The sequence below is a fragment of the Coregonus lavaretus genome, assembly GCF_964263955.1.
Source record: "Coregonus lavaretus genome assembly, chromosome: 9".
Taxonomy (NCBI): domain Eukaryota; kingdom Metazoa; phylum Chordata; class Actinopteri; order Salmoniformes; family Salmonidae; genus Coregonus; species Coregonus lavaretus.
In genome coordinates this window covers 19,345,248-19,368,398 of record NC_139996.1, presented here as the reverse complement: position 1 = coordinate 19,368,398, position 23,151 = coordinate 19,345,248, and the positions used below count along the sequence as shown (strand labels likewise).

The window sequence follows — 23,151 nt, the reverse complement described above, 5'->3', positions numbered from 1 at the left end:
ACCCCCCAGTCAGACATACAGTCGGAGTCTTCCCTCCTTATCAAGGATTAGTTTAGCCTTTTAGATCATAATGAATACGATTATATGGACCGGGAACTCAGATGCTTTTTGAACACAATCCTGGGTCTGACCTGATGTTTCTGCAGCTCTTTGAGGGATGTCTCCTGCTGGCCCAGCCTCTGGTCCCGTTTAGCAAGCTCCTGCTCCAGGGAGGCCCGGGCAGCCTCCACTTCCTGGATCTGCCCCTCCAGACCAGTCAGCTGGGTCCGGTTAGCAGCCAACTCCTCCTGGGACAGAGTCAGCCTCTCCTCAGATGCCTGGACAGAGTATACACACAAGCATGTGTCACATACAGCACATGGTTCATACAAACACACAGCAAACAGGCTCAGGTCACACACACTAGAGAGGTGTGCGTGCATACCATACTTTCAAATTAGCATTATGTAAAAAGTTAAAAAGGCTATGATTTGCATGATCCTACACCTATGGTGTCCTGGTAGTAGGTTAGGCAGACACTTGTGTCTGATGTTGATGATCAATATTTGCATGCGGTCTGACACTGGTATCTCCATTGATTCCTCTTAACTACCTTGGTCTTCTCACATATATTCTTCACTCACACAAAACATTTTCTCCTCATAAAATGATTATTCTTGTCCAACTGCCACTGACCCTGTCCTGCATCCATAGAAATAGAATTGAATGAGGATGCCCATTTTAGTAATTCTATTTCTATGCATGCATGTTCTCCCACTCACCTCGAGGTCCTGTCTGAGAGATGACACCTCTGACTCCTTGCCGTAGTAGTCAGACTGCAGCTTGGCCAGTCCCTCCTGACTCTGCTCTAGGGCCTTCTGCAGCTCAGTGGTCCTGGTCCTCTCAGAAGTCAGCTCCTGGCCCAGGCCTGCCACCTGCTCCTTCAGACGACCCTCCTCCTCAGCCTTGAACACACACATTTAGTCGAAAATGTGGAGATACATGGAATGAAGTGTGTGTGTGTGTGTGTGTGTGTGTGACTTCTTACCTTCTTGGCATGTAGTCCTTGCAGCTCGATGACTTGGCTCTCCAGTTTCTTATTTTCCTGGTTGAAGGACCCCTGGGCTGTCCTCAGCTGTGCCTGCAGCTGCTTCACCCCCTTCTCTTTCTCTTTCAGGGCATCCTGGGTCTCAGTGTGCTGCTCTGTTAATACAGTCAGCTTCATCTTCAAACCTTTCTCTGCCTGCCAGTCAGACACAAAATGGAACCCATTGTGAGAGTACGGACAATCAGGCCTTGTAAGGTATCTGGGTCGTGTTCATTAGGGCACACCATAGCAAAACATTCACAATGGATACAAAAATGTGTGTTTCATATTGGACAAATTCAAGTAGTCCCTCCTTGTTTGTCATTTTTCTTACATTTAGTGCCTAATGAATAGGACACTGTATTCATGTCTATGGGCTGCTTACCTCTCGGATCTTCTCCAGCTGCCCTTTGACCTCTGCCATCTCCTTGGTGGTGGCCTCTGTGGCCTTCAGCAGCTCCTGTCTGGCCATCTCATGGGACTTCTCCTGAAACAGGAAAACAGTGGAGACATTTTCCTTTTCACATTTACACAAATACACTACCTGTCAAAAGGTTGGACACCTACTCATTCAAGGGTTTTTCTTTATTTTTACATTGTAGAATAATAGTGAAGACATCAAAACTATGAAATAACATATATAATCATGTAGTAACCAAAAAAGTGTTAAACAAATCAAAATATATTTTATATTTGAGATTCTTCAAATAGCCACCCTTTGCCTTGATGACAACTTTGCACACTCTTGGCATTCTCTCAACCAGATTCATGAGGTAGTCACCTGGAATGCATTTCAATTAATAGGTGTGCCTTCTTAAAAGTTGATTTGTGGAATTTCTTTCCTTCTTAATGCGTTTGAGCCAATCAGTTGTGTTGTGACAAGGTAGGGGTGTTTACAGAAGATAGCCCTATTTGGTAAAAGACCAAGTCCATTTTATGGCAAGAACAGCTCAAATAAGCAAAGAGAAACGACAGTCCATCATTACTTTAAGACATGAAGGTCAGTCAATACGGAACATTTCAAGAACTTTGAAAGTTTCTTCAAGTGCAGTCGCAAAAACCATCAAGATGAAACAGGCTCTCATGAGGACCGCCACAGGAAAGGAAGACCCAGAGTTACCTCTGCTCCAGAGGATAGGCTCATCAGAGTTACCAGCCTCAGAAATTGCAGCCCAAATAAATGCTTCACAGAGTTCAAGTAACAGAAACATCTCAACATCAACTGTTCAGAGAGGACTGTGTGAATCAGGCCTTCATGGTCGAATTTCTGCAAAGAAACCACTACTAAAGGACACCAATTAGAAGAAGAGACCTGCTTGGGCCAAGAAACACGAGCAATGGACATTAGACCGGTGGAAATTTGTCCTTTGGCCTGGAGTCCAAATTTTAGATTTTTTGTTCCAACCGCTGTGTCTTTGTGAGACGCGGTGTGGGTGAACGGATGATCTCCGCATGTGTAGTTCCCACTGTAAAGCATGGAGGAGGAGGTGTTATTGTGTGGGGGTGCTTTTCTGGTGACACTGTCTGTGATTTATTTAGAATTCAAGGCACACTTAACCAGCATGGGTACCACAGCATTCTGCAGCGACACGCCATCCCATCTGGTTTGGGCTTAGTGGGACTATCATTTGTTTTTCAACAGGACAATGACACAACACACCTCCAGGCGGTGTAAGGGCTATTTTACCAAGAAGGAGAGTGATGGAGTGCTGCATCAGATGACCTGGCCTCCACAATCACCCGACCTCAACCCAATTGAGATGGTTTGGGATGAGTTGGACCGCAGAGTGAAGGAAAAGCAGCCAACAAGTGCTCAGCATATGTGGGAACTCCTTCAACACTGTTGGAAAAGCATTCCAGGTGAAGCTGGTTGAGAGAATGCCAAGAGTGTGCAAATCTGTCATCAAGGCAAAGGGTGGCTATTTGAAGAATCTCACATATATAATATATTTTGATTTGTTTAACACTTTTTTGGTTACTACATGATTCCATATGTGTTATTTTATCGTTTTGATGTCTTCACTATTATTCTACAATGTAGAAAATAGAAAAAATTAAGAAAAACCCTTGAATGAGTAGGTGTGTCCAAACTTTTGACTGGTACTGTATGTACTGTTGGATTTGACCTAGTCCAGACTAAGAGACTTCTGGTGATAATACTGACACCAACACCAATTTGAGAAGAACAGGGCCCCTATTCATAAAGGGTCTCAGAGTAGGAGTGATGATCTAGGATCCGGTCCCCCCCGTCCATGCAATCTTATTCATTGTGATCCAAAAGGCAAAACTGATCCTATATGAGCATTCCTACTCTGAGAACCGTTATGAATACAGCCCCAAGGAGCTACCGGACTCCTTCACGTTGCAGTCTGTACCTCCCACACGGAGGTCAACCACGCTACACCACACCTTCTCCTCCATAACTATCTTGCTGCTCTTCCTCTCCTTGTCCAGTTGGCTCTGGCTCTCCTTCAGGGCCTTGGAGGCTTTAGCCAGGATGTCGTTGGCCGCTGCCATCTCTTTCCCCTGGGCCTCCTTCTCCTGCTGGGCCTTCTGGAGGTCTCTGGCCAAGCCCTGGGCTTTCCTGTCCAGCTCTGCCTGCCGCGCCTGCCCCTCCTGGGCTAGCTTGTCCAGGTTGGCCTGGAGGGAAGTCTTCTCCTGCTCACAGCGCTCCAGCTGCTGCCGCGTGTCGCTCAGAGAGGCTGTCTTTCTCTTCAGCTCCTCCTGTAACACAGCAGCCCTGAGAGAAGCAGAGACTGGTCACAAAGAGTACTGGATGTGGATCAATGACCAATAAAAAGGAAATAAGCTTGGTTTATAGTCAGTGGCCAGAACCATAATTAATTCATATTTCAGGTGAACTGTATATAGACTGTTGGATTTGACCTAGTCCAGACTAAGAGACTTCTGGTGATAATACTGACAACTAATACTGACAACTTTCCTTGTTGATGAGAGATGATATGTTGAACTTTGACCCTGTCATTGTGTCCGTCGGAATGGTAACCTGACTGTGACAGCATCAGAAAGGTGCACTTAACGCTTACCCGGCCTTCTCAGTCTCTAATAGGCGACCCAGCTCCTTCAGCTTTCCCTTGACCTCTGACCCCTGCTTCTGGAGCTTCTGCACTTCCTGCTGGGCCTGCTCCCTGGCCGCCCTCAGCTCCACCCCCTCCGCCTCCGCTTTCTTTAACACACGCACAGAGAACACACACACTGCCATTTCAGAGACATCACAGCGACTCTCAGTCTCTACTGCAACCCTGATACCAAGATGTGTGTATGACCTAAACCCCCTTCATATCGTTAGAAACAAAAATCTGCACACAAAAATGTATGAAATGTGTAAAGGTAATACACACAGTACTATAAATGTACAAGAACCTCCCCTAGGAACTCCACTTGTGCGCGTGTGAGTGTAACTGACCTTGGCCCGTCCTTCCAGCTGCTCTATGCACTGTTCTGAGGTCAGTAGTTTGTCTTTGACCTCCTTCAAACTGGCCTCCAGCTGGCCACACTGCTCCCGTCTCTCCTGCAGCCTCCGGCCCTGCTCCTCTACACACGCCTGGCTCTTACTCAGCTCCTATAAGGACAGGAGAGAAGAGGCATTCCTAGGAATTCTCTTCCTTCCTTGAAGTAATCATTGACTAGATATTTGTATTTGTTTTTATTATGGATCCACTATTTCTGGGGTCCAGCAAAATGAAGGTAGTTATACATTTTAAAAACATTACAATACATTCATAACAGATTTCACAACATATTAAGTGTGTGCCCTCAGGCCTCTACTACCACATATCTATAACATAAAATACATGTGTACGTGTGTATGGTGCGTATGTTATCGTGTGTTTGTAAGCATGTGTCTATGTTTGTGTTACTTCACAGTCCCGCTGTTCCATAAGGTGTATTTGTATGTTTAAAAAAATATATCAAATTTTACTTCTGGCATGAGTTACTTGATGTGGAATAGAGTTCCATGTGGTCATGGCTCTATGTAGTACTGTGCACCTCCCATAGTCTGTTCTTGACTTGGGGACTGTGAAGAGACCTCTGGTGGCATGTCTTGTGGGGTATGCATGGGTGTCCGAGCTGTGTGCCAGTAGTTCAAACAGACAGCTCAGTGCATTCAACATGTTAATACCTCTCACAAATACAAGTAGTGATGAAGTCAATCTCTCCTCCACTTTGAGCCAGGAGAGATTGACATGTATATTAATGTTAGCTCTCTTTGTACATCCAAGGGCCAGCCGTGCTGCCCTGTTCTGAGACAATTGCAATTTTACTAAGTCCCTCTTTGTGGCACCTGACCACACGACTGAACAGTAAGTCCAGGTGTGACAAAACTAAAGCCTGTAGGACCTGCCTTGTTGATAGTGCTGTTAAGAATGCAGAGCAGCGCTTTATTATAGACAGACTTCTCCCCATCCTTGCTACTGTTGTATCAATATGTTTTGACTATGACAGTTTACAATCCAGGGTTACTCCAAGCAATTTAGTCTCCACATTATTCATTACAAGATTTATTTGAGGTTTAGGGTTTAGTAAATGATTTGTCCCAAATACAATGCTTTTAGTTTTTGAAATATTTAGGACTAACTTATTCCTTGCCACCCATCCTGAAACTAACTGCAGCTCTTTGTTAAGTGTTGCTGTCATTTCAGTCGCTGTGGTAGCTGACATGTATAGTGTTGAGTCATCTGCATACAGACACACTGGCGTCAGTAAAGATTGAAAAAAGTAAGGGGCCTAGACAGCTGCCCTGGGAATTCCTGATTCTACCTGGATTTTGTTGGAGAGACTTCCATTAAAGAACACCCTCTGTGTTCTGTTAGACAGGTAACTCTTTATCCACAATATAGCAGGGGGTGTAAACAGACTATGATCGATAATGTCAAAAGCCGCACAGAAGTCTAACAAAACAGCCCCCACAATCTTTTTATCAATTTCTCTCAGCCAATCATCAGTCATTGGTGTCAGTGCTGTGCTTGTTGAATGTCCTTCCCTATAAGCGTGCTGAAAGTCTGTTTTGTCAATTTGTTTGTTTACTTTAAAATATCATTTTATCTGGTCAAATAATTTTTTCTCTCCAAAAGTTTACTAAGGGTTGTTAACAGGCTGATTTGTCGGCTATTTGAGCCAGTTAAGGGGACTTTACTATTTTTAGGTAGGGGAATAACTTTTGCTTCCCTCCAGGCCTGAGGGCACACACTTTCTAGAAGGCTTAAATTGAAGATATGGCAAATAGGAGTGGCAATATCGTCCACTATTATCCTCAGTAATTTTCCATCCAGTCATTGTTGATAGACCATTTTTTTCACTTCTTCCACACTCACTTTACGGAATTCAAAATTACAATATTTGTCTTTCATAATTTGGTCAGATATACTTGGATGTGTGTGGTGTGTCAGCGTTTGTTGCTGGCATGTCATGCCTAAATCTGCTAATCTTGCCAATGAAAAAATAATTAAAGTAGTTGGCAATATCAGTGGGTTTTGTGATGAATGAGCCATCTGATTCAATGAATGATGAAGCGGAGTTCGCCTCTTTGCCCAAAATTTCATTTAAGGTGCTTCAAAGCTTTTTACTATCATTCTTTACGTCATTCATCTTTGTTTCATAGTGTAGTTTCTTCTTTTTATTCAGTTTGTCACAGGATTTCTCAATTTGCAGTACGTTTGCCAATCGGTTGTACAGCCAGACCTATTTGCAATCTCTTTTGCCTCATCCCTCTCAACCATACATTTTTTAAATTCATCAATCCAAAGGGACTTAACAGTTTTTACAGTCATTTTCTTAATGGGTGCATGCTTATTAGTAACTGGGATAAGCAATTTCATAAATGTGTCAAGTGCAGCGTCAGACCAACAAATATTATTCACATCAACAACATAGTAATCACTACAAAACTTATTGTATGACCTCTTATACACAATATTAGGCCCAGCCTTTGGAACTTTGGTTTTCCTAGGTATGTCTACTATATTGTGATCACTACATCCGATGGATTTGGATACTGCTTTCAAACAAATGTCTGCAGCATTAGTATATGATCAATACATGTTGATGATTTGATTCCTGTACTGTTGGTAACTACCCTGGTAGGTTGACTGATAACCTGAACCAGGTTGCAGGCACTAGTTACAGTTTGAAGCTCTCTCTTGAGTGGGCAGCCTGATGAAAGCCAGTCAATATTTAAATCACTCAGAAAGTATACCTCTCTATTGATATCACATATATTATCAAGCATTTCACACGTTATCCAGATACTGACTGTTAGCACTTGGTGGTCTATAGTAGCTTCCCACCAGAATGGGCTTTAGGTGAGGCAGGTGAACCTGTAGCCATATTACTTCAACAGTATTTCAAATAAGATCCTCTCTAAGCTTTACAGGTATGTGGTTCTGAATATAGACCGCAACATCGCCGTAATTGGCATTTCTGTCTTTTCTGTAAATGTTATAACCTTGTATTGCTACCACTGTATCATCAAAGGTATTATCTAAGTGAGTTTCAGAGATAGTCAGAATATGAATGTCATCTGTTACTGGCAAATTATTATGAACCTTGTTTCTTAAGTTACATATGTTAACGTGGGCTATTTTTAACACTTTTCTGGGAAGCTTGATAATTGTTCTTGCTTTACTGGGAAGCTTTGCAGAGGTAGACATACTTGGGTTATTTTTATTAGTGCAGGGTGAGCTGCACACAGTGGACTTCCTACTAGGGCACACCACCTCAGTGCTTACAGTATTACTCTGGTTCATAGGCATATGATTATTGCATACAATAGCTGTAGGATCAGCAGAGGCATTCAGGGCAGTTAGAGGGACATAAATTAGGTTATTTACATTGTGTGTTCCAACGCCCCTAGGAGCTGTTCTGAGCTGCCCTTCATAATGTCATTTGACCCCACATGAACCATGACAATATCAGCCCCCGGTGACTGACTCACAGCCTCGGAAATCAACCTGGTGATATCCTGAACTTTTGCCCCAGGAAAACACAAAGTCTTTGCCCCAGGTACAGATATATGCCTCACCATCGAACTCCCTATCACAATCTCCGGAATGATCCGGCCTCTGCCGTGTCTTGAAGCAGATTGTGAGGCCAGAGCAACAGAACTCACCTGAGAAGAGGACTGCTGAGACGCCGGCTGCGTGCAGGCCACAACCGCCAATATGATATGATTGGACAAGTGAACACAAGGGCTCATCTCATGACTTTCCCCTGTACTGTCATGTCTAATCAGTGATTACTTCAAGGGAGCGAAGAAGGATGCACTTTTAAAGAATTGGAATGGGGCCTAGCACTCAGCTAGGGCATTTTGTCCTACAGACGCAGGTTTATTTGAGAAAAGATGACAATCAGTGATATATTATGTCAATAGATGGGTCTCCATTGAAGGAGTATTCTGGTAGATACTATATTCATCCAGCATGAGTATATTCTGCTGTTGTCATCCAACCTATGGCTGACCTGCTGCTTGTCCTGCAGTGCATGCTGGGCTGTCTCCAGGTGGTTCTCCAGGTCTACTCTCTGGGCTGCCTTGGCTGCCTCGGCCGACAGCAGCATCTCCGTCTTAGACTTCAACTGGGGAAACAACAAGACAACAACTTTTTTGTGCTGGAATCTGGTTGAAAGCGTAACACTCTTAACTCTGGGTCATAAACCCCCCTAGCGATGGGGGATCTATCTGTGCCCCTATTTGTATATCCCTCACTCCAGTCAATGGTAAAGGGATAGGAATAATATTTATCCATCCATCAGTCCATTGACCCTACCTGCGTGTCCAGTTGGGCCACCTTCTCCCTGCTCTCTGTCAGCTGGGCGTTCAGTTCCCCTAGAGAGGTCTCCATAGCCTGGGCTCGGTCCTGGGCTGCCCGGAGGAGGCTCTTCTGCTCCTGCACCTGCTTGTGGAGGTTGTCCTGAGCCTGCTTGTGGCTCTCCGATTGGTTCTTCAGCTTGTCTGTCAAGTGTGTGACCTATAGCCCCCAAAACAGAAAGAAAGAGAGAATTAGTTGATTAAGCTATTGTATGTTTTTACTGTGGTACATTGTATCACATCAGTAGTGTTCTTTTTAACACAACTCCTAAGCACACTAATTGAATAATACACATACACAGAACATTGTACTGCATTGTGTATGTGTGTGTGTGCACTCTGTATTAATTATGTATATGCCTGTCTGTGCATGTGTGTGTGCTTTTGCTCCTACCTGCGTCTGTAGCGTGTGGTTCTTCTCCTGCAGCTGGTTGAGCACGGCCGTCTCTCCCTCCCCAGCCTGGATCTTGGCTACCAGGTCCTCCCTCTCGGCCTCCAGCTGGCTCACGCTGTCCTTGGTCTTCTGCAGCAGGGCCTCCAGGTTCTGGATCTTCTGGTCCTTGTCACCGATCTGACGCAGCACCTGCTCCAGGTCATTCTAATAAGACAGGGACGAAGAGCCAGAGGGAGAAGAGTCAAACAAACGTGTTGTCTGAAGCACTTTCTAAATAGGAGTCCAGGGCAGGGCTCTAAAGTGCGACCAATTTGGTCGCATAGGAGACCAAATATTTTGCTGTGCGACCTTGAGTTTTAATTTGGGAGCACAGTGCAAAACAAATTATATATTTTTTATATGATAATTGTTGTAATGATAAGGCTTCACTGTACCATTGTTTCCCAAGCTCAGATTCATTAGCGTCATGCTTGCACTATTAATAAAGCGAAAACGGCTTTTTTCTAACCCAAAGAAAAAGCCATATCTCAGACTGCCCATCTTAATCTTTTTATTGGCCAGTCTGAGATATGGTTTTTTCTTTGCAACTTTGCCTAGAAGGTCAGCATCCCAGAGTCGCCTCTTCACTGTTGACGTTGAGACTGGTGTTTTGTGGGTACTATTTAATGAAGCTGCCAGTTGAGGACCTGTGAGGCGTCTGTTTCTCAAACTAGACACTAATGTATTTGTCCCCTTGCTCAGTTGTGCACCGGGGCCTCCCACTCCTCTTTCTATTCTGGTTAGAGCCAGTTTGCGCTGTTCTGTGAAGGGAGTAGTACACAGCGTTGTACGAGTTCCTTGGCAATTTCTCGCATGGAATAGCCTTCATTTCTCATAACAAGAATAGACTGACGAGTTTCAGGAGAAAGTTATTTGTTTCTGGACATTTTGAGCCTGTAATCTAACCCACAATTGCTGATGCTCCAGATACTCAACTAGTCTCAAGAAGGCCAGTTTTATTGCTTCTTTAATCAGCACTACAGTTTTCAGCTGTGCTAACATAATTGCAAAAGGGTTTACTAATGATCAATTAGCCTTTTAAAATGATAAACTTGGATTAGCAAACACAACGTGCCATTGGAACACAGGACTGATGGTTGCTGATAATGGGCCTCTGTACGCCTATGTAAATATTCCATTAAAAATCAGCAATTTTCCAGCCATTTACAACATTAACAATGTCTACACTGTATTTCTGATCAATTTGATGTTATTTTAATGGACAAAAACATTGCTTTTCTTTCGAAAACAAGGACATTTCTAAGTGACCCCAAACTTTTGAACGGTAGTGTATCTGGTACTCCTTTTATGTTGTGCTCCTAATTTATTTATTTAATATATATAGATATATATTTTTTGGAGAGCACCAGTGCTACCAATGAACATGTTTAATTTAAAGCCCCAGTGGTCCTGGGTCGTGTTCATAAGGCATCAGACAGAAAACAAATAGACGAACAGGATGGGACGACATGGACTTGTCCAATATGAAATGTTGTTTTCTGTTTTGCTAAGGTGTGCCGTATTAAATACAACCCTGTACTAATGTGTGGTGGGTTTTCTGGTGCTGAACATCACTTCACATAGGTTCTACTATACACACAGTGGAAGAGGTGAGTTATACTGACACAAAACTATTTTCTTTAAGCGCTACGTTGACATGTCTGGTAGTACCTGTGCCTCTCTGAGCTTGGTGTTGGTGTTCTGCTGCAGGCCCTGGAGCTCCTGGTGTTGCTGCTTAGCTTTCTCCAGCTGGTGCTGCAGGTCCAACGTCTTACTGCTGTTCTCCTTCAACTACAGCAGGACACACATACAGTGGTCAGTCCCAATACAGTACCTCAGTTTCTGGCCTTATTCTGAAACCCCCCCACCTATAGAGACCCACTTCTACTACAGGCCAATCTATAAACAAGCTTGTGCAACAATCCCAGGTCTTCATATATCCATATACATCCTATAACAATATCGGTCTCTGTTCAACTCTACTGATCCCATAAAAATAAAAAGGGCCAATATGACTGATGCTCCACCAATCACAGGACATTGATTTGAATGTCGGTTCTAGTAATTCTATGTCTATGTGGATACCCATCCTATATGAAACTCATGTGGTGTCCCTACCTGTTCCTCTGAGCGGGACAGTTTGATCTGCAGGTCGGCGGCTTGCTGCTCGCGGTCCTTCAGTTTCTCCCCAGAGAGCTGCCTCTGCTCCTTCAGACGGCCCTGCACCTCCCCCAGCTGACGCTCCGCCTCCAGGAGCTTAGCATGTAGCTACAACACAGAGGAGTAGGAGGAAGAGGGGGAGTAGGAGGAAGAGGGGGAGTAGGAGGAAGAGGGGGAGTAGGAGGAAGAGGGGGAGTAGGAGAAAGAGGGGGAGTAGGAGAAAGAGGGGGAGTAGGAGAAAGAGGGGGAGTAGGAGAAAGAGGGGGAGTAGGAGAAAGAGGGGGAGTAGGAGGAAGAGGTAGGCTGACAATTGATCAAAGACTGAGTGTCTGAGTTTGTTAGATGTGCATGTGTGTCTCACCTGTATGTGTGTGTGACCTGTTTGTGCGTGTGCGGATGTGTGTGCGGGTGTGAAGGTGAATGTGTGTGTGGTTGACCTGTGTGTGCACGTGCGTGTGTGTGTTTCACCTCTGTGTGTCTGACCTGTGTACGTGTGTGTGTGTGTGCACGGCCGTGTGTGTTTGTGCGCATGTCTGTCTGTCTGTCCTGTGTGTGTGTTTCTGACATGCGTGTGTGTCTGACATGTGTGTGCGTGCCCGTGTCACTACTAACCTGGCTGATCTCACTCTGCTGCGCCAGGCCCTGGCTCTCCCTCTCCTCCCTCTGCTGCTGTAGCTGCTTCCTCTCCACCTTCACCTCACCATGCTTGGCCTCCAGCTCAGCCACCTCCTTCCGGAGCCTCCCTGCCTCCTCCCCCTTCTCCCCCAGCTCTGCTTGGGCTCTCTGCAGGCTGGCTTCAGCCCCTGCTGCCCGGGCCTGGAGCTCTTGCACCTCCAGCTCCGTCTGGTGCAGGCTAGCCTGGGCTGTCTTGTTGGAGGCCTGCTCAGCCCCCAGGCAGTCCTCCAGCTCCTGGAACTCCTTCTCCCTGCGCCCAAGCTTCTCTGAAAGCCTCTGGGGGAGGGAACCAGAGGGGGAATAGTGATTAGTGATTATGGTCCTGTGTAACTCCCTTGGTAAGAGTACGGCGCTAGCAACGCCAAGGTTGCGGGTTCAATTCCGGGCAGGGATCATCACAAACGCAAGTTGCTTTGGATAAAAGAGTCTGCTAAATGGCCTACAGGTTGTGAAGAGAACTTTAGTTTCAGAATGTTTTGAAAGACAGAAATGGATACTCCGAACCGATTAGCATGAGGGGCGATCTGCTAGAGGGCATATGAACCTTCCCTCTTCTGATTGAGGTCATGTGTTATGGAAAGTATTATACACACCCTTAGAATAGTTGCTGTTGGGAGATGTTTACCAAAGTGAGGATATGAGGATCATTTAATAGGAGTCTAATTAACAGCTCAGTTCCCAATTGGCAAAACAAAATGTGCAGATGCCATCTCACGTATCATAGTGATGTTGGTCGTTCAACCTCTGAAAAGAACACAGCATCCTTACAGACCTGCATGCAAGGCAGAGCGGTGGGGGGTGGGGTGGGGGGGAATTATATTTCTGAGCACATGTTTTACGAAAGGTACTTGAATTCCGGGGTGTGTGTGTCTCTGACATGTATGTGACTATGTGTAGTAAACTTGGCACAAGGGCGATGAAAGAATACAACGTTGTTAATGACAGTGCTGCTAAGTGGGGGATGTGACAAGGACATAATACATCCCACACACAGATCCTTTTTCCCCTCCACTCTCCGGTCCTCCTCCTGTCCCACAGCAGCTGAGCCTCGTTTAAGAGTGGCTCCATCTCTCCCTCTCTTCTTTCAACACCTCTGTCCAACCTTTTCCTTCCAATGTCCTTGTTTAAACCTTTGTTTGTCTCTCCCTCAATTGTCTCTCTCCATCTACTGTCTTTATGCATCTTTTATTTTGACATTTCCCCCCCCCCCCCCTCTGTTTCCCTCTTTCTATCCACTGTACCGCTCTCTCTCTCTAGTATCTACCTCTTCTCTCTATTTTTACCCAACTCTCCTCTCTCTGTTCAACCAATACATCCCATTTAATTTCCACGTTGTGGGTGGTCCTAGAAGCGCATGTGTGTATCCAGTCTCCATGCAGACAGACTGATTTACATTTCATTTATTTATACTCTATTTAACCAGGGAAGTCACATTGAGATTCTATTTTTTTTGTGGAAGGTCTGTGGTGGGCTAACTTCCATGGTGGGCTACCTCTCTAATCACCCCTCTCTCCCAGACACCTACTTGGGGAATGGAGAGCAGCTGTGCCGGCAGCACGACTAACACGGTTGACACAGGGGGGCTTTAAGGGCAGTTGTTGGGGTTGCCAGAGAGTTTAAAGCTAAAAAGCCACACTGGCGCATCGCTGCGGTTACCTGCGATCGTATTTCAGCCCAAAGTGACAGGTTGCCAGGGCAGGGGTATGGCAGATATGAACCACTGCTGGTTTAATTATAGGCCTGTGTGTGTGTTTTGTCAACATGTCGATGTTGCCAATGCACGCTCATCTCAGGCTGGTGACAGCAGAGCACTGTGATGAGACGGTGGTATATGAGGCGGCTGGGTTAATTAAGAGACTAAAATAATGGCCTGGCAAGGCTGGCATGTTTTAGCAAATGGCAGTTGGCATGGATTGTACAAATTACTGCAGTCACAGTAAATTGGGTACTACGTGTCTATTGCTATTTCGTGTAGCACATCCTACAGTGGAAGCGTGAGTGTTTGTATTTGTGTTTCATCTGTTGTTAGGATTGTAAAGCTGTTAAACGATCAAAGTGTCTTAACGGGAGGGGAATTTGTGATGGTGGTGACATGGACTGATGGAGCATCGATTCAACTATGGGAGGGGAAGTACTAGTTGTTGGTGTGTGTGTGTGTGTGTGTGTGTGTGTTAGAGAGACCTGGCTCTGTTGCTGCAGGTTGATCAGAGACGTCTGTAGTTGGTGGATCTGCTGGGTGTACACTGCTGCCTCCTGAGGTCCCTTCTCTAGCTCTGCCTTCAGCTGGGAGATGGTCATCTGGAACACACACAACATCAATGTGAGACACTTTACTTTGTATACATGAAAAAAACATTCACAAATCATGTGCTAGATTCTGGTCGAGTGGTCAACGCTCCAGACTCAGGAGGACTTCACATACCCACTGGCGATGGGGGTTTAAGCACAGTCTTGGGAATCTTATACAGAATGCTTTTTTTATGGAATTTTAAAACATACAATCAATCTACCTGCAGTGAAGCCGCTCAACATTTACCTTACGTTCAGTCATCTAGCAGACACTACCATCCAGAGTGACAGATCTCCCACCAAGTCAAATCGGGGACCCGAACCAGCGACCTCTCGGCCACCGGCCCAAGCTCCCAACCGCCAGGCCACCAACCCCCCCCCACAGTTCCCCCAAGTGCTGCCCCGCAACATATACATATACATATACGTCATTTAGCAGACGCTCTTATCCAGAGCGACTTACATGAGCAATTAGGGTTAAGTGCCTTGCTCAAGGGCACATCGGCAGATTTTTCACCTAGTCGGCTCGGGGATTAGAACCAGCGACCTTTCGATAACTGGCACAACGCTCTTAACCACTAAGCTACCTGCCGCCCCTCGCAACCATCTGAGACCACCACCCCCCCCACGAAAAACCTCCCCCTCCACTCCCCACCCCCACCCTCAAGCCACTGTCCCCCTCCAATCCAACCAAAACAACCAGCCATCTAATGCGCCAACAACCAACAAAAATAACAAATGAGAAAAAATTGAAAACAAAGCAAAAAACATAAAGGACAACAACAATCTAAACAGCAAGGCCAACTCTATGGGTTAGAGTGCATGTGTGGCACTATTTACATGTGTGTATGTCCGTGTGTGTGCACATGTGTGCGTTTGAATGAGTGTGTGTGTATGCATCAGCCTCAGGCAAACAGGCATTGGATGTAACAGCGTTCCCCCTCAGTGTCATTCAAACATACTTTTAAAAAACGTGTATCTTTGACCATCATTCTACCCCCTGCCCAGCAACTCCACCCCCACTTGTCTCAAGTTCCACATCCCAACCTTCAGTTTCCCCTCAATTCACCCCACCTATCTCCGCTGGCCACCCGCGCCATATACACTATATATACAAAGGTATGTAGACACCCCTTGAAATTAGTGGATTCGGCTATTTCATCCACACCCGTTGCGGACAGGTGTATAAAATCAAGCAAATAGCCATAAAATCCTCCATAGACAACCATTGGCAGTAGAACAGTGACTTTCAACGTGGCACCGTCATAGGATGCCACCTTTCCAACAAGTCAGTTCGTCAAGTTTCTGCCCTGCTAGAGCTGCCCCGGTCAACTGTAAGTGTTTTTTTATTTCACCTTTATTTAACCAGGTAAGCCAGTTGAGAACAAGTTCTCATTTACAACTGCGACCTGGCCAAGATAAAGCAAAGCAGTGCGATAAAAACAACAACACAGAGTTACATATGGGGTAAAACAAAACATTAAGTCAAAAATACAACAGAAAATATATATACAGAGTGTGCTAATGTAGCAAGTTATGAAGGTAAGGCAATAAATAGGCCATAGTGCAAAATAATTACAATTAGTATTAACACTGGAATGATAGATGTGCAAGAGATGATGTGCAAATAGAGATACTGGGGTGCAAATTAGCAAAATAAATAACAATATGGGGATGAGGTTTTTGGTTGGGCTAATTTCAGATGGGCTGTGTACAGGTGCAGTGATCGGTGAGGTGCTCTGACAACTGATGCTTAAAGTTAGAGAGGGAGATAAGAGTCTCCAGCTTCAGAGATTTTTGCAGTTCGTTCCAGTCATTGGCAGCAGAGAACTGGAAGGAATGGCGGCCAAAGGAGGTGTTGGCTTTGGGGATGACCAGTGAGATATACCTGCTGGAGCGCATACTAGGGGTGGGTGTTGCTATGGTGACCAATGAGCTAAGATAAGGCAGGGATTTGCCTAGCAGTGATTTATAGATGGTCTGGAGCCAGTGGGTTAGGCGACGAATATGTAGTGAGGACCAGCCAACAAGAGCGTACAGGTCACAGTGGTGGGTAGTATATGGGGCTTTGGTGACAAAACGGATGGCACTGTGATAGACTACATCCAATTTGCTGAGTAGAGTGTTGGAGGCTATTTTGTAAATCGGTAGGATAGTCAGTTTTACGAGGGCATGTATGGCAGCATGAGTGAAGGAGGCTTTGTTGCGAAATAGGAAGCTGATTCTAGATTTAACTTTGGATTGGAGATGCTTATTGTGAGTCTGGAAGGAGAGTTTACAGTCTAACCAGACACCTAGGTATTTGTAGTTGTCCACATACTCTAGGTCAGACCCGTCGAGAGTAGTGATTCTAGTCGGGTGGGCGGGTGCCAGCAAAGTTCAATTGAAGAGCATGCATTTAGTTTTACTAGTGTTTAAGAGCAGTTGGAGGCTACAGAAGGAGTGTTGTATGGCATTGAAGCTCGTTTGGAGGTTTGTTAACACAGTGTCCAATGAAGGGCCAGATGTATACAAAATGGTGTCGTCTGCGTAGAGGTGGATCTGAGAGTCACCAGCAGCAAGAGCGACATCATTGATATACACGGAGAAAAGAGTCGGCCCAAGAATTGAACCCTGTGGCACCCCCATAGAGACTGCCATAGGTCCAGACAACAGGCCCTCCGATTTGACACTTTGAACTCTATCTGAGAAGTAGTTGGTGAACCAGGCGAGGCAGTCATTTGAGAAACCAAGGCAATTTAGTCTGCCAATAAGAATGTGGTGGTTGACAGAGTCGAAAGCCTTGGCCAGGTCGATGAAGACAGCTGCAGAGTACTGTCTATTATCGATTGTGGTTATAATATCGTTTAGGACCTTGAGCGTGGCTGAGGTGCACCCATGACCAGCTCGGAAACCGGATTGCATAGCGGAGAAGGTACGGTGTGATTCGAAATGGTCGGTGATCTGTTTGTTAACTTGGCTTTCAAATACTTTCGAAAGGCAGGGCAGGATGGATATAGGTCTGTAACAGTTTGGATCTAGAGTGTCACCCCCTTTGAAGAGGGGGATGACCGCGGCAGCTTTCCAATCTCTGGGGATCTCAGACGTTACGAAAGAGAGGTTGAACAGGCTAGCAATAGGGGTTGCGACAATTTCGGCGGCTAATTTTAGAAAGAAAGGGTCCAGATTGTCTAGCCCATATGATTTGTAGGGGTCCAGATTTTGCAGCTCTTTCAGAACATCAGCTGTCTGAATTTGTGTGAAGGAGAAGCGGGGGGGCATGGACAAGTTGCAGCGGAGGGTGCAGAGTTGGTGGCCGGGGTAGTGGTAGCCAGGTGGAAAGCATGGCCTGCCGTAGCAAAATGCTTGTTGAAATTCTCGATTATTGTAGATTTATCGGTGGTGATAGTGTTTCCTAGTGTCAGTGCAGTGGGCAGCTGGGAGGAGGTGCTCTTATTCTCCATGGACTTTACAGTGTCCCAAAACTTTTTGGAGTTAGTGCTACAGGATGCAAATTTATGTTTGAAAAAGTTAGCCTTTGCTTTCCTAACTGCTTGTTCCTAACTTCCCTGAAAAGTTGCATATCGCGGGGGCTATTCGATGATAACAGGATGTTTTTGTGCTGGTCAAGGGCAGTCAAGCCTGAGGAGAACCAGGGGCTATATCTGTTCTTAGTTCTGCATTTTTTGAATGGGGCATGCTTATTTAAGATTGAGAGGAAAGCACTTTTAAAGAACAACCAGGCATCCTCTACTGACGGAATGAGATCGATATCCATCCAGGATACCTGGGCCAGGTCAATTAGGAAGGCCTGCTCGCTAAAGTGTTTTAGGGAGCGTTTGACAGTGATGAGGGGTGGTCGTTTGACCGCGGACACAGGCAATGAGGCAGTGATCGCTGAGATCCTGGTTGAAGACAGCGGAGGTGAATTTAGAGGGTAAGTTAGTCAGGATGATATCTATGAGGGTGCCCATGTTTACGGATTTAGTGCTGTTATTGTGAAGTGGAAACGTCTAGGAGCAATAACGGCTCAGCCGCGAAGTGGTAGTCCACACAAGCTCACAGAACGGGACCTGCGAGTGCTGAAGCAAGTAGCGCGAAAAAATCTTCTGTCCTCGGTTACAACACTCACTACCGAGTTCCAAACTGCCTCTGGAAGCAATGTCAGCACAATAACTGTTCGTTGGGAGCTTCATGAAATGGGTTTCCATGGCCGAGCAACCGCACACAAGCCTAAGATCAAAATGCGCAATGCCAAGCGTCAGCTGGAGTGGGGTAAAGCTCGTCGCCATTGGACTCTGGAGCAGTGCAAACACGTTCTCTGGAGTGATGAATAACGCTTCACCATCTGGCAGTCCGACTGACGAATCTGGGTTTGGCGGATGCCAGGTGAACGCTACAGCATACAATGACATTCTAGACGATTCTGTGCTTCCAACTTCGTGGCAACGGTTTGGGGAAGGCCCTTTCCTGTTTCAGCATGACAATGACCCTGTGCACAAAGCGAGGTCCATACAGAAATTGTTTGTCGAGATCGGTGTGGAAGAACTTGACTGGCCTGCGCAGAGCCCTGACCTCAACCCTATCGAACACCTTTGGAAAGAATTGGAAGGCCGACTGCGAGCCAGGCCTAATCACCCAACATCCGTGCCCGACCTCACTAATGCTCGTGACTGAATGGAAGCAATTGCCCACAGCAATGTTCCAACATCTAGTAGAAAGCCTTCCCAGAAGAGTGGAGGCGGTTATAGCAGGAAAGGGGAGACCAACTCCATTGTAATGCTCATGACTTTGTAATGATATGTTCGATGAGCAGGTGTCCACATACTTTTGGTCATGTAGTGTATCTTTCAACTATGCTGTGATGTTTAACATACAATTTGAATCTATCTAATCGAATAGAATCCACAGACTGCAAGTTGAAGGTAAATACTTTAACTAAGAGTATTAGTAATTGACAGACCAGGTCTCTCCAAATCTCCCAACAATGCTATTTCTAGGGTCAATTTTAGACTAATGTTATGCTTTTTCAGCCATTTCTGAACCTGAGACCAGAAACAGGCTATCTGAGGGCAATACCAGAACAAAAGGTCCATTGATTCTGTATCCTCGCAACAAAATCTGCAGAGCTGCGATGATTGTATGCCCCAAATATTTAACATTTTCTTGGTGGCAAGAATTCTGTACAATAATTTCTGTACAAGAAGTCTTGAATCTTGCGTCGTTTTATATATCAAGTCATTCACCCTGTGCCACTGAATCCGTACATCAAAAATCTCTTCCCAGCTATTTTGATATCTGTATGGCACGGCTGTAAACATCCAGGTCCTCAAATGAAACTGGTATACTTTCCTATTTATGCTATTTTTGTTCCTCTGCCAGTTTTGATCCTTTATATTGGTCAGTCAGACCAGTTCCCTACCTCCTCCCGCTGCCACCCCCATTTTTGGGATAATGCTGTAATCAATTGGTTGTAATCTTGGATTGAGCAGACCTTCCCATCCAATTCCGATAGCTTCATGAAATACCTAACTCTACCATTCCAATTTACAACATCATGTAAAAACAAAATACAATTTTCAAACATATTTTCTATTAATACAGGTCTTTTTTCAACAAGCACATTTGAGTTCAACCATAATATTTGTTGTTGTCAATTAATCGGAAAAGAGACATGGCAATCTGCACAAAGGCAAAAAGGCCGTTTTTAAACAAGGGATGAGCTTTTGTTAGTAATCTACTTGAGAACCATTTTGGGTTCAAGTAAAACTTTTAAATAAGTGAAGTTTTGAGAGAGAGGTTTAGTGCTTTTATATTAAATAATCTCTGCCCACCCAGTTCATAATAATTATATAGATAGGCACGCTTTATCCTGTCTGGTTTAGCATTCCAGATAAAGCGAAATATTTTTTGCTCATATGATTTGAAAAACGAATAATCAGGAGTTAAATCAGTGTCATTTTTCCATAAATAGACAGGTATTTACCTCTCCATGGTTGCAGGATCTTGTCTATTTTTACTAGTTTTCTACTGAAATTCATTGTGGAGAGATCATTTATACATTTTGTGATATGAACACCAAGTATGTCTACTTCACCGTCAGCCCATTTTATAGGTAAACTGCAGGGTAATGTAAAAGTTGTGTTCTTTTTAAAGATCCAATACGTAATATGGTACACTTATCATAATTAGGTTTTAGTCCAGAGGCCAGAAGAGTTATCTTGATCTTCAATGAGACATTGCAGGGATCTAGCTTGCAGACTTGACTCATTGGCATACATGGACACCTTTGTTTTTAAGCCTTGGATTTCTAATCCTCTGTTATTTGATCTGATTTTAATAGCTAGCATTTCGATGGCCATAACGAATAGATATGGTGACAGCGGACACCCTTGTTTAACTCCTCTTGACAGTTCAAAACTCTGAGAAGTAGACGCTATTTACTATTTTACACCTGGGGTTGCTATACATTACTTTTACCCATTGAATAAGAGACTCACCAACATTGAAAAGAATCCAGCCATTTATACATACAATTCTGTCTTACTTTATCAAAGGCCTTTTCAAAATCCGCTATTAATAACTAGGCCTGGTTTCTTAGATGTTTCATGTTGTTCTACTATTTCTAGTAGTTGTTGTATATTATCACAAATATATCATCCATGTGAAAAACTGAGTGCTATGTATTTCGCTAGTATTTTTGCAACACAACATTTAAGTTTAAGAGGCCTCCAGTTTAAAATCTTTATATTTGTTTTAATAATAGTATATTTGTTTTAATAATAGTGAAATCAGACCTTCCTGCTGAGTACCTGACATAACTACTCCTATAGAAATGGTAGTAAAACAAGCTAATAATGGAGCTTTGAGTATATCAAAAAAAGATTGATTTACCTCTACCGGTAAGCTATCAAGCCCTGGGTTTTTTCCAGGCTGAAAGGATTTAAATGGCTCCAAAAGTTATTCCTCTGTAATTTGGCCTTCGCACTGATATTGTGCATTTGTAAATAAAATGTAATAAAAAATAAATACATTTGAAAGAATTCCTTACAGTAATCGTCATTCAGAGGGCGAGGAGACAGAAAAGAAAACATCTGTTTAAAATACACTGCTTAAAAAAATAAAGGGAACACTTAAACAACACAATGTAACTCCAAGTCAATCACACTTCTGTGAAATCAAACTGTCCACTTAGGAAGCAACACTGACAATACATTTCACATGCTGTTGTGCAAATGGAATAGACAACAGGTGGAAATTATAGGCAATTAGCAAGACACCCCCAATAAAGGACTGGTTTTGCAGGTGGTGACCACAGACCACTTCTCAGTTCCTATGCTTCCTGGCTGATGTTTTGGTCACTTTTGAATGCTGGCGGTGCTTTCACTCTAGTGGTAGCATGAGACGGAGTCTACAACCCACACAAGTGGCTCAGGTAGTGCAGCTCATCCAGGATGGCACATCAATGCGAGCTGTGGCAAGAAGGTTTGCTGTGTCTGTCAGCGTAGTGTCCAGAGCATGGAGGCGCTACCAGGAGACAAGCCAGTACATCAGGAGACGTGGAGGAGGCCGTAGGAGGGCAACAACCCAGCAGCAGGACTGCTACCTTCGCCTTTGTGCAAGGAGGAGCAGGAGGAGCACTGCCAGAGCCCTGCAAAATGACCTCCAGCAGGCCACAAATGTGCATGTGTCTGCTCAAACGGTCAGAAACAGACTCCATGAGGGTGGTATGAGGGCCCGACGTCCACAGGTGGGGGTTGTGCTTACAGCCCAACACCGTGCAGGACGTTTGGCATTTGCCAGAAAACACCAAGATTGGCAAATCCGCCACTGGCGCCCTGTGCTCTTCACAGATGAAAGCAGGTTCACACTGAGCACGTGACAGACGTGACAGAGTCTGGAGACGCCGTGGAGAACATTCTGCTGCCTGCAACATCCTCCAGCATGACCGGTTTGGCGGTGGGTCAGTAATGGTGTGGGGTGGCATTTCTTTGGGGGGCCGCACAGCCCTCCATGTGCTCGCCAGAGGTAGCCTGACTGCCATTAGGTACCGAGATGAGATCCTCAGACCCCTTGTGAGACCATATGCTGGTGCGGTTGGCCCTGGGTTCCTCCTAATGCAAGACAATGCTAGACCTCATGTGGCTGGAGTGTGTCAGCAGTTCCTGCAAGAGGAAGGCATTGATTCTATGGACTGGCCCGCCCGTTCCCCAGACCTGAATCCAATTGAGCACATCTGGGACATCATGTCTCGCTCCATCCACCAACGCCACGTTGCACCACAGACTGTCCAGGAGTTGGCGGATGCTTTAGTCCAGGTCTGGGAGGAGATCCCTCAGGAGACCATCCGCCACCTCATCAGGAGCATGCCCAGGCGTTGTAGGGAGGTCATACAGGCACGTGGAGGCCACACACACTACTGAGCCTCATTTTGACTTGTTTTAAGGACATTACATCAAAGCTGGATCAGCCTGTAGTGTGGTTTTCCACTTTAATTTTGAGGGTGACTCCAAATCCAGACCTCCATGGGTTGATACATTTGATTTCCATTGATAATATTTGTGTGATTTTGTTGTCAGCACATTCAACTATGTAAAGAAAAAAGTATTTAATAAGATTATTTCATTAATTCAGATCTAGGATGTGTTATTTTAGTGTTCCCTTTATTATTTTTTTAGCAGTGTATTTAGCTTCCTCTTAAAATATCATTTTGGAGAATCATGG

The 23,151-nt window shown here is 44.8% G+C and overlaps 1 protein-coding gene across 1 annotated transcript in view; it reads right to left on the bottom strand.

Moving 5' to 3' along the window:
* The window catches only part of LOC311135466 (early endosome antigen 1-like), a 58,328-nt gene that overhangs the window by 4,200 nt on the left and 30,977 nt on the right, over positions 1 to 23,151 (bottom strand). Inside the window, exons 10-23 of the mRNA XM_084169439.1 lie at positions 14,341 to 14,457; positions 12,097 to 12,435; positions 11,443 to 11,592; positions 10,996 to 11,115; positions 9,286 to 9,489; positions 8,851 to 9,051; positions 8,546 to 8,659; positions 4,494 to 4,649; positions 4,114 to 4,253; positions 3,476 to 3,806; positions 1,452 to 1,553; positions 1,028 to 1,222; positions 762 to 944; positions 132 to 317 (exon numbers count right to left, since the gene is read on the bottom strand). Coding sequence (XP_084025565.1) covers positions 132 to 317; positions 762 to 944; positions 1,028 to 1,222; positions 1,452 to 1,553; positions 3,476 to 3,806; positions 4,114 to 4,253; positions 4,494 to 4,649; positions 8,546 to 8,659; positions 8,851 to 9,051; positions 9,286 to 9,489; positions 10,996 to 11,115; positions 11,443 to 11,592; positions 12,097 to 12,435; positions 14,341 to 14,457 — 2,538 coding nt within the window. The remainder of the gene's footprint in view (positions 1 to 131; positions 318 to 761; positions 945 to 1,027; positions 1,223 to 1,451; positions 1,554 to 3,475; positions 3,807 to 4,113; positions 4,254 to 4,493; positions 4,650 to 8,545; positions 8,660 to 8,850; positions 9,052 to 9,285; positions 9,490 to 10,995; positions 11,116 to 11,442; positions 11,593 to 12,096; positions 12,436 to 14,340; positions 14,458 to 23,151) is intronic.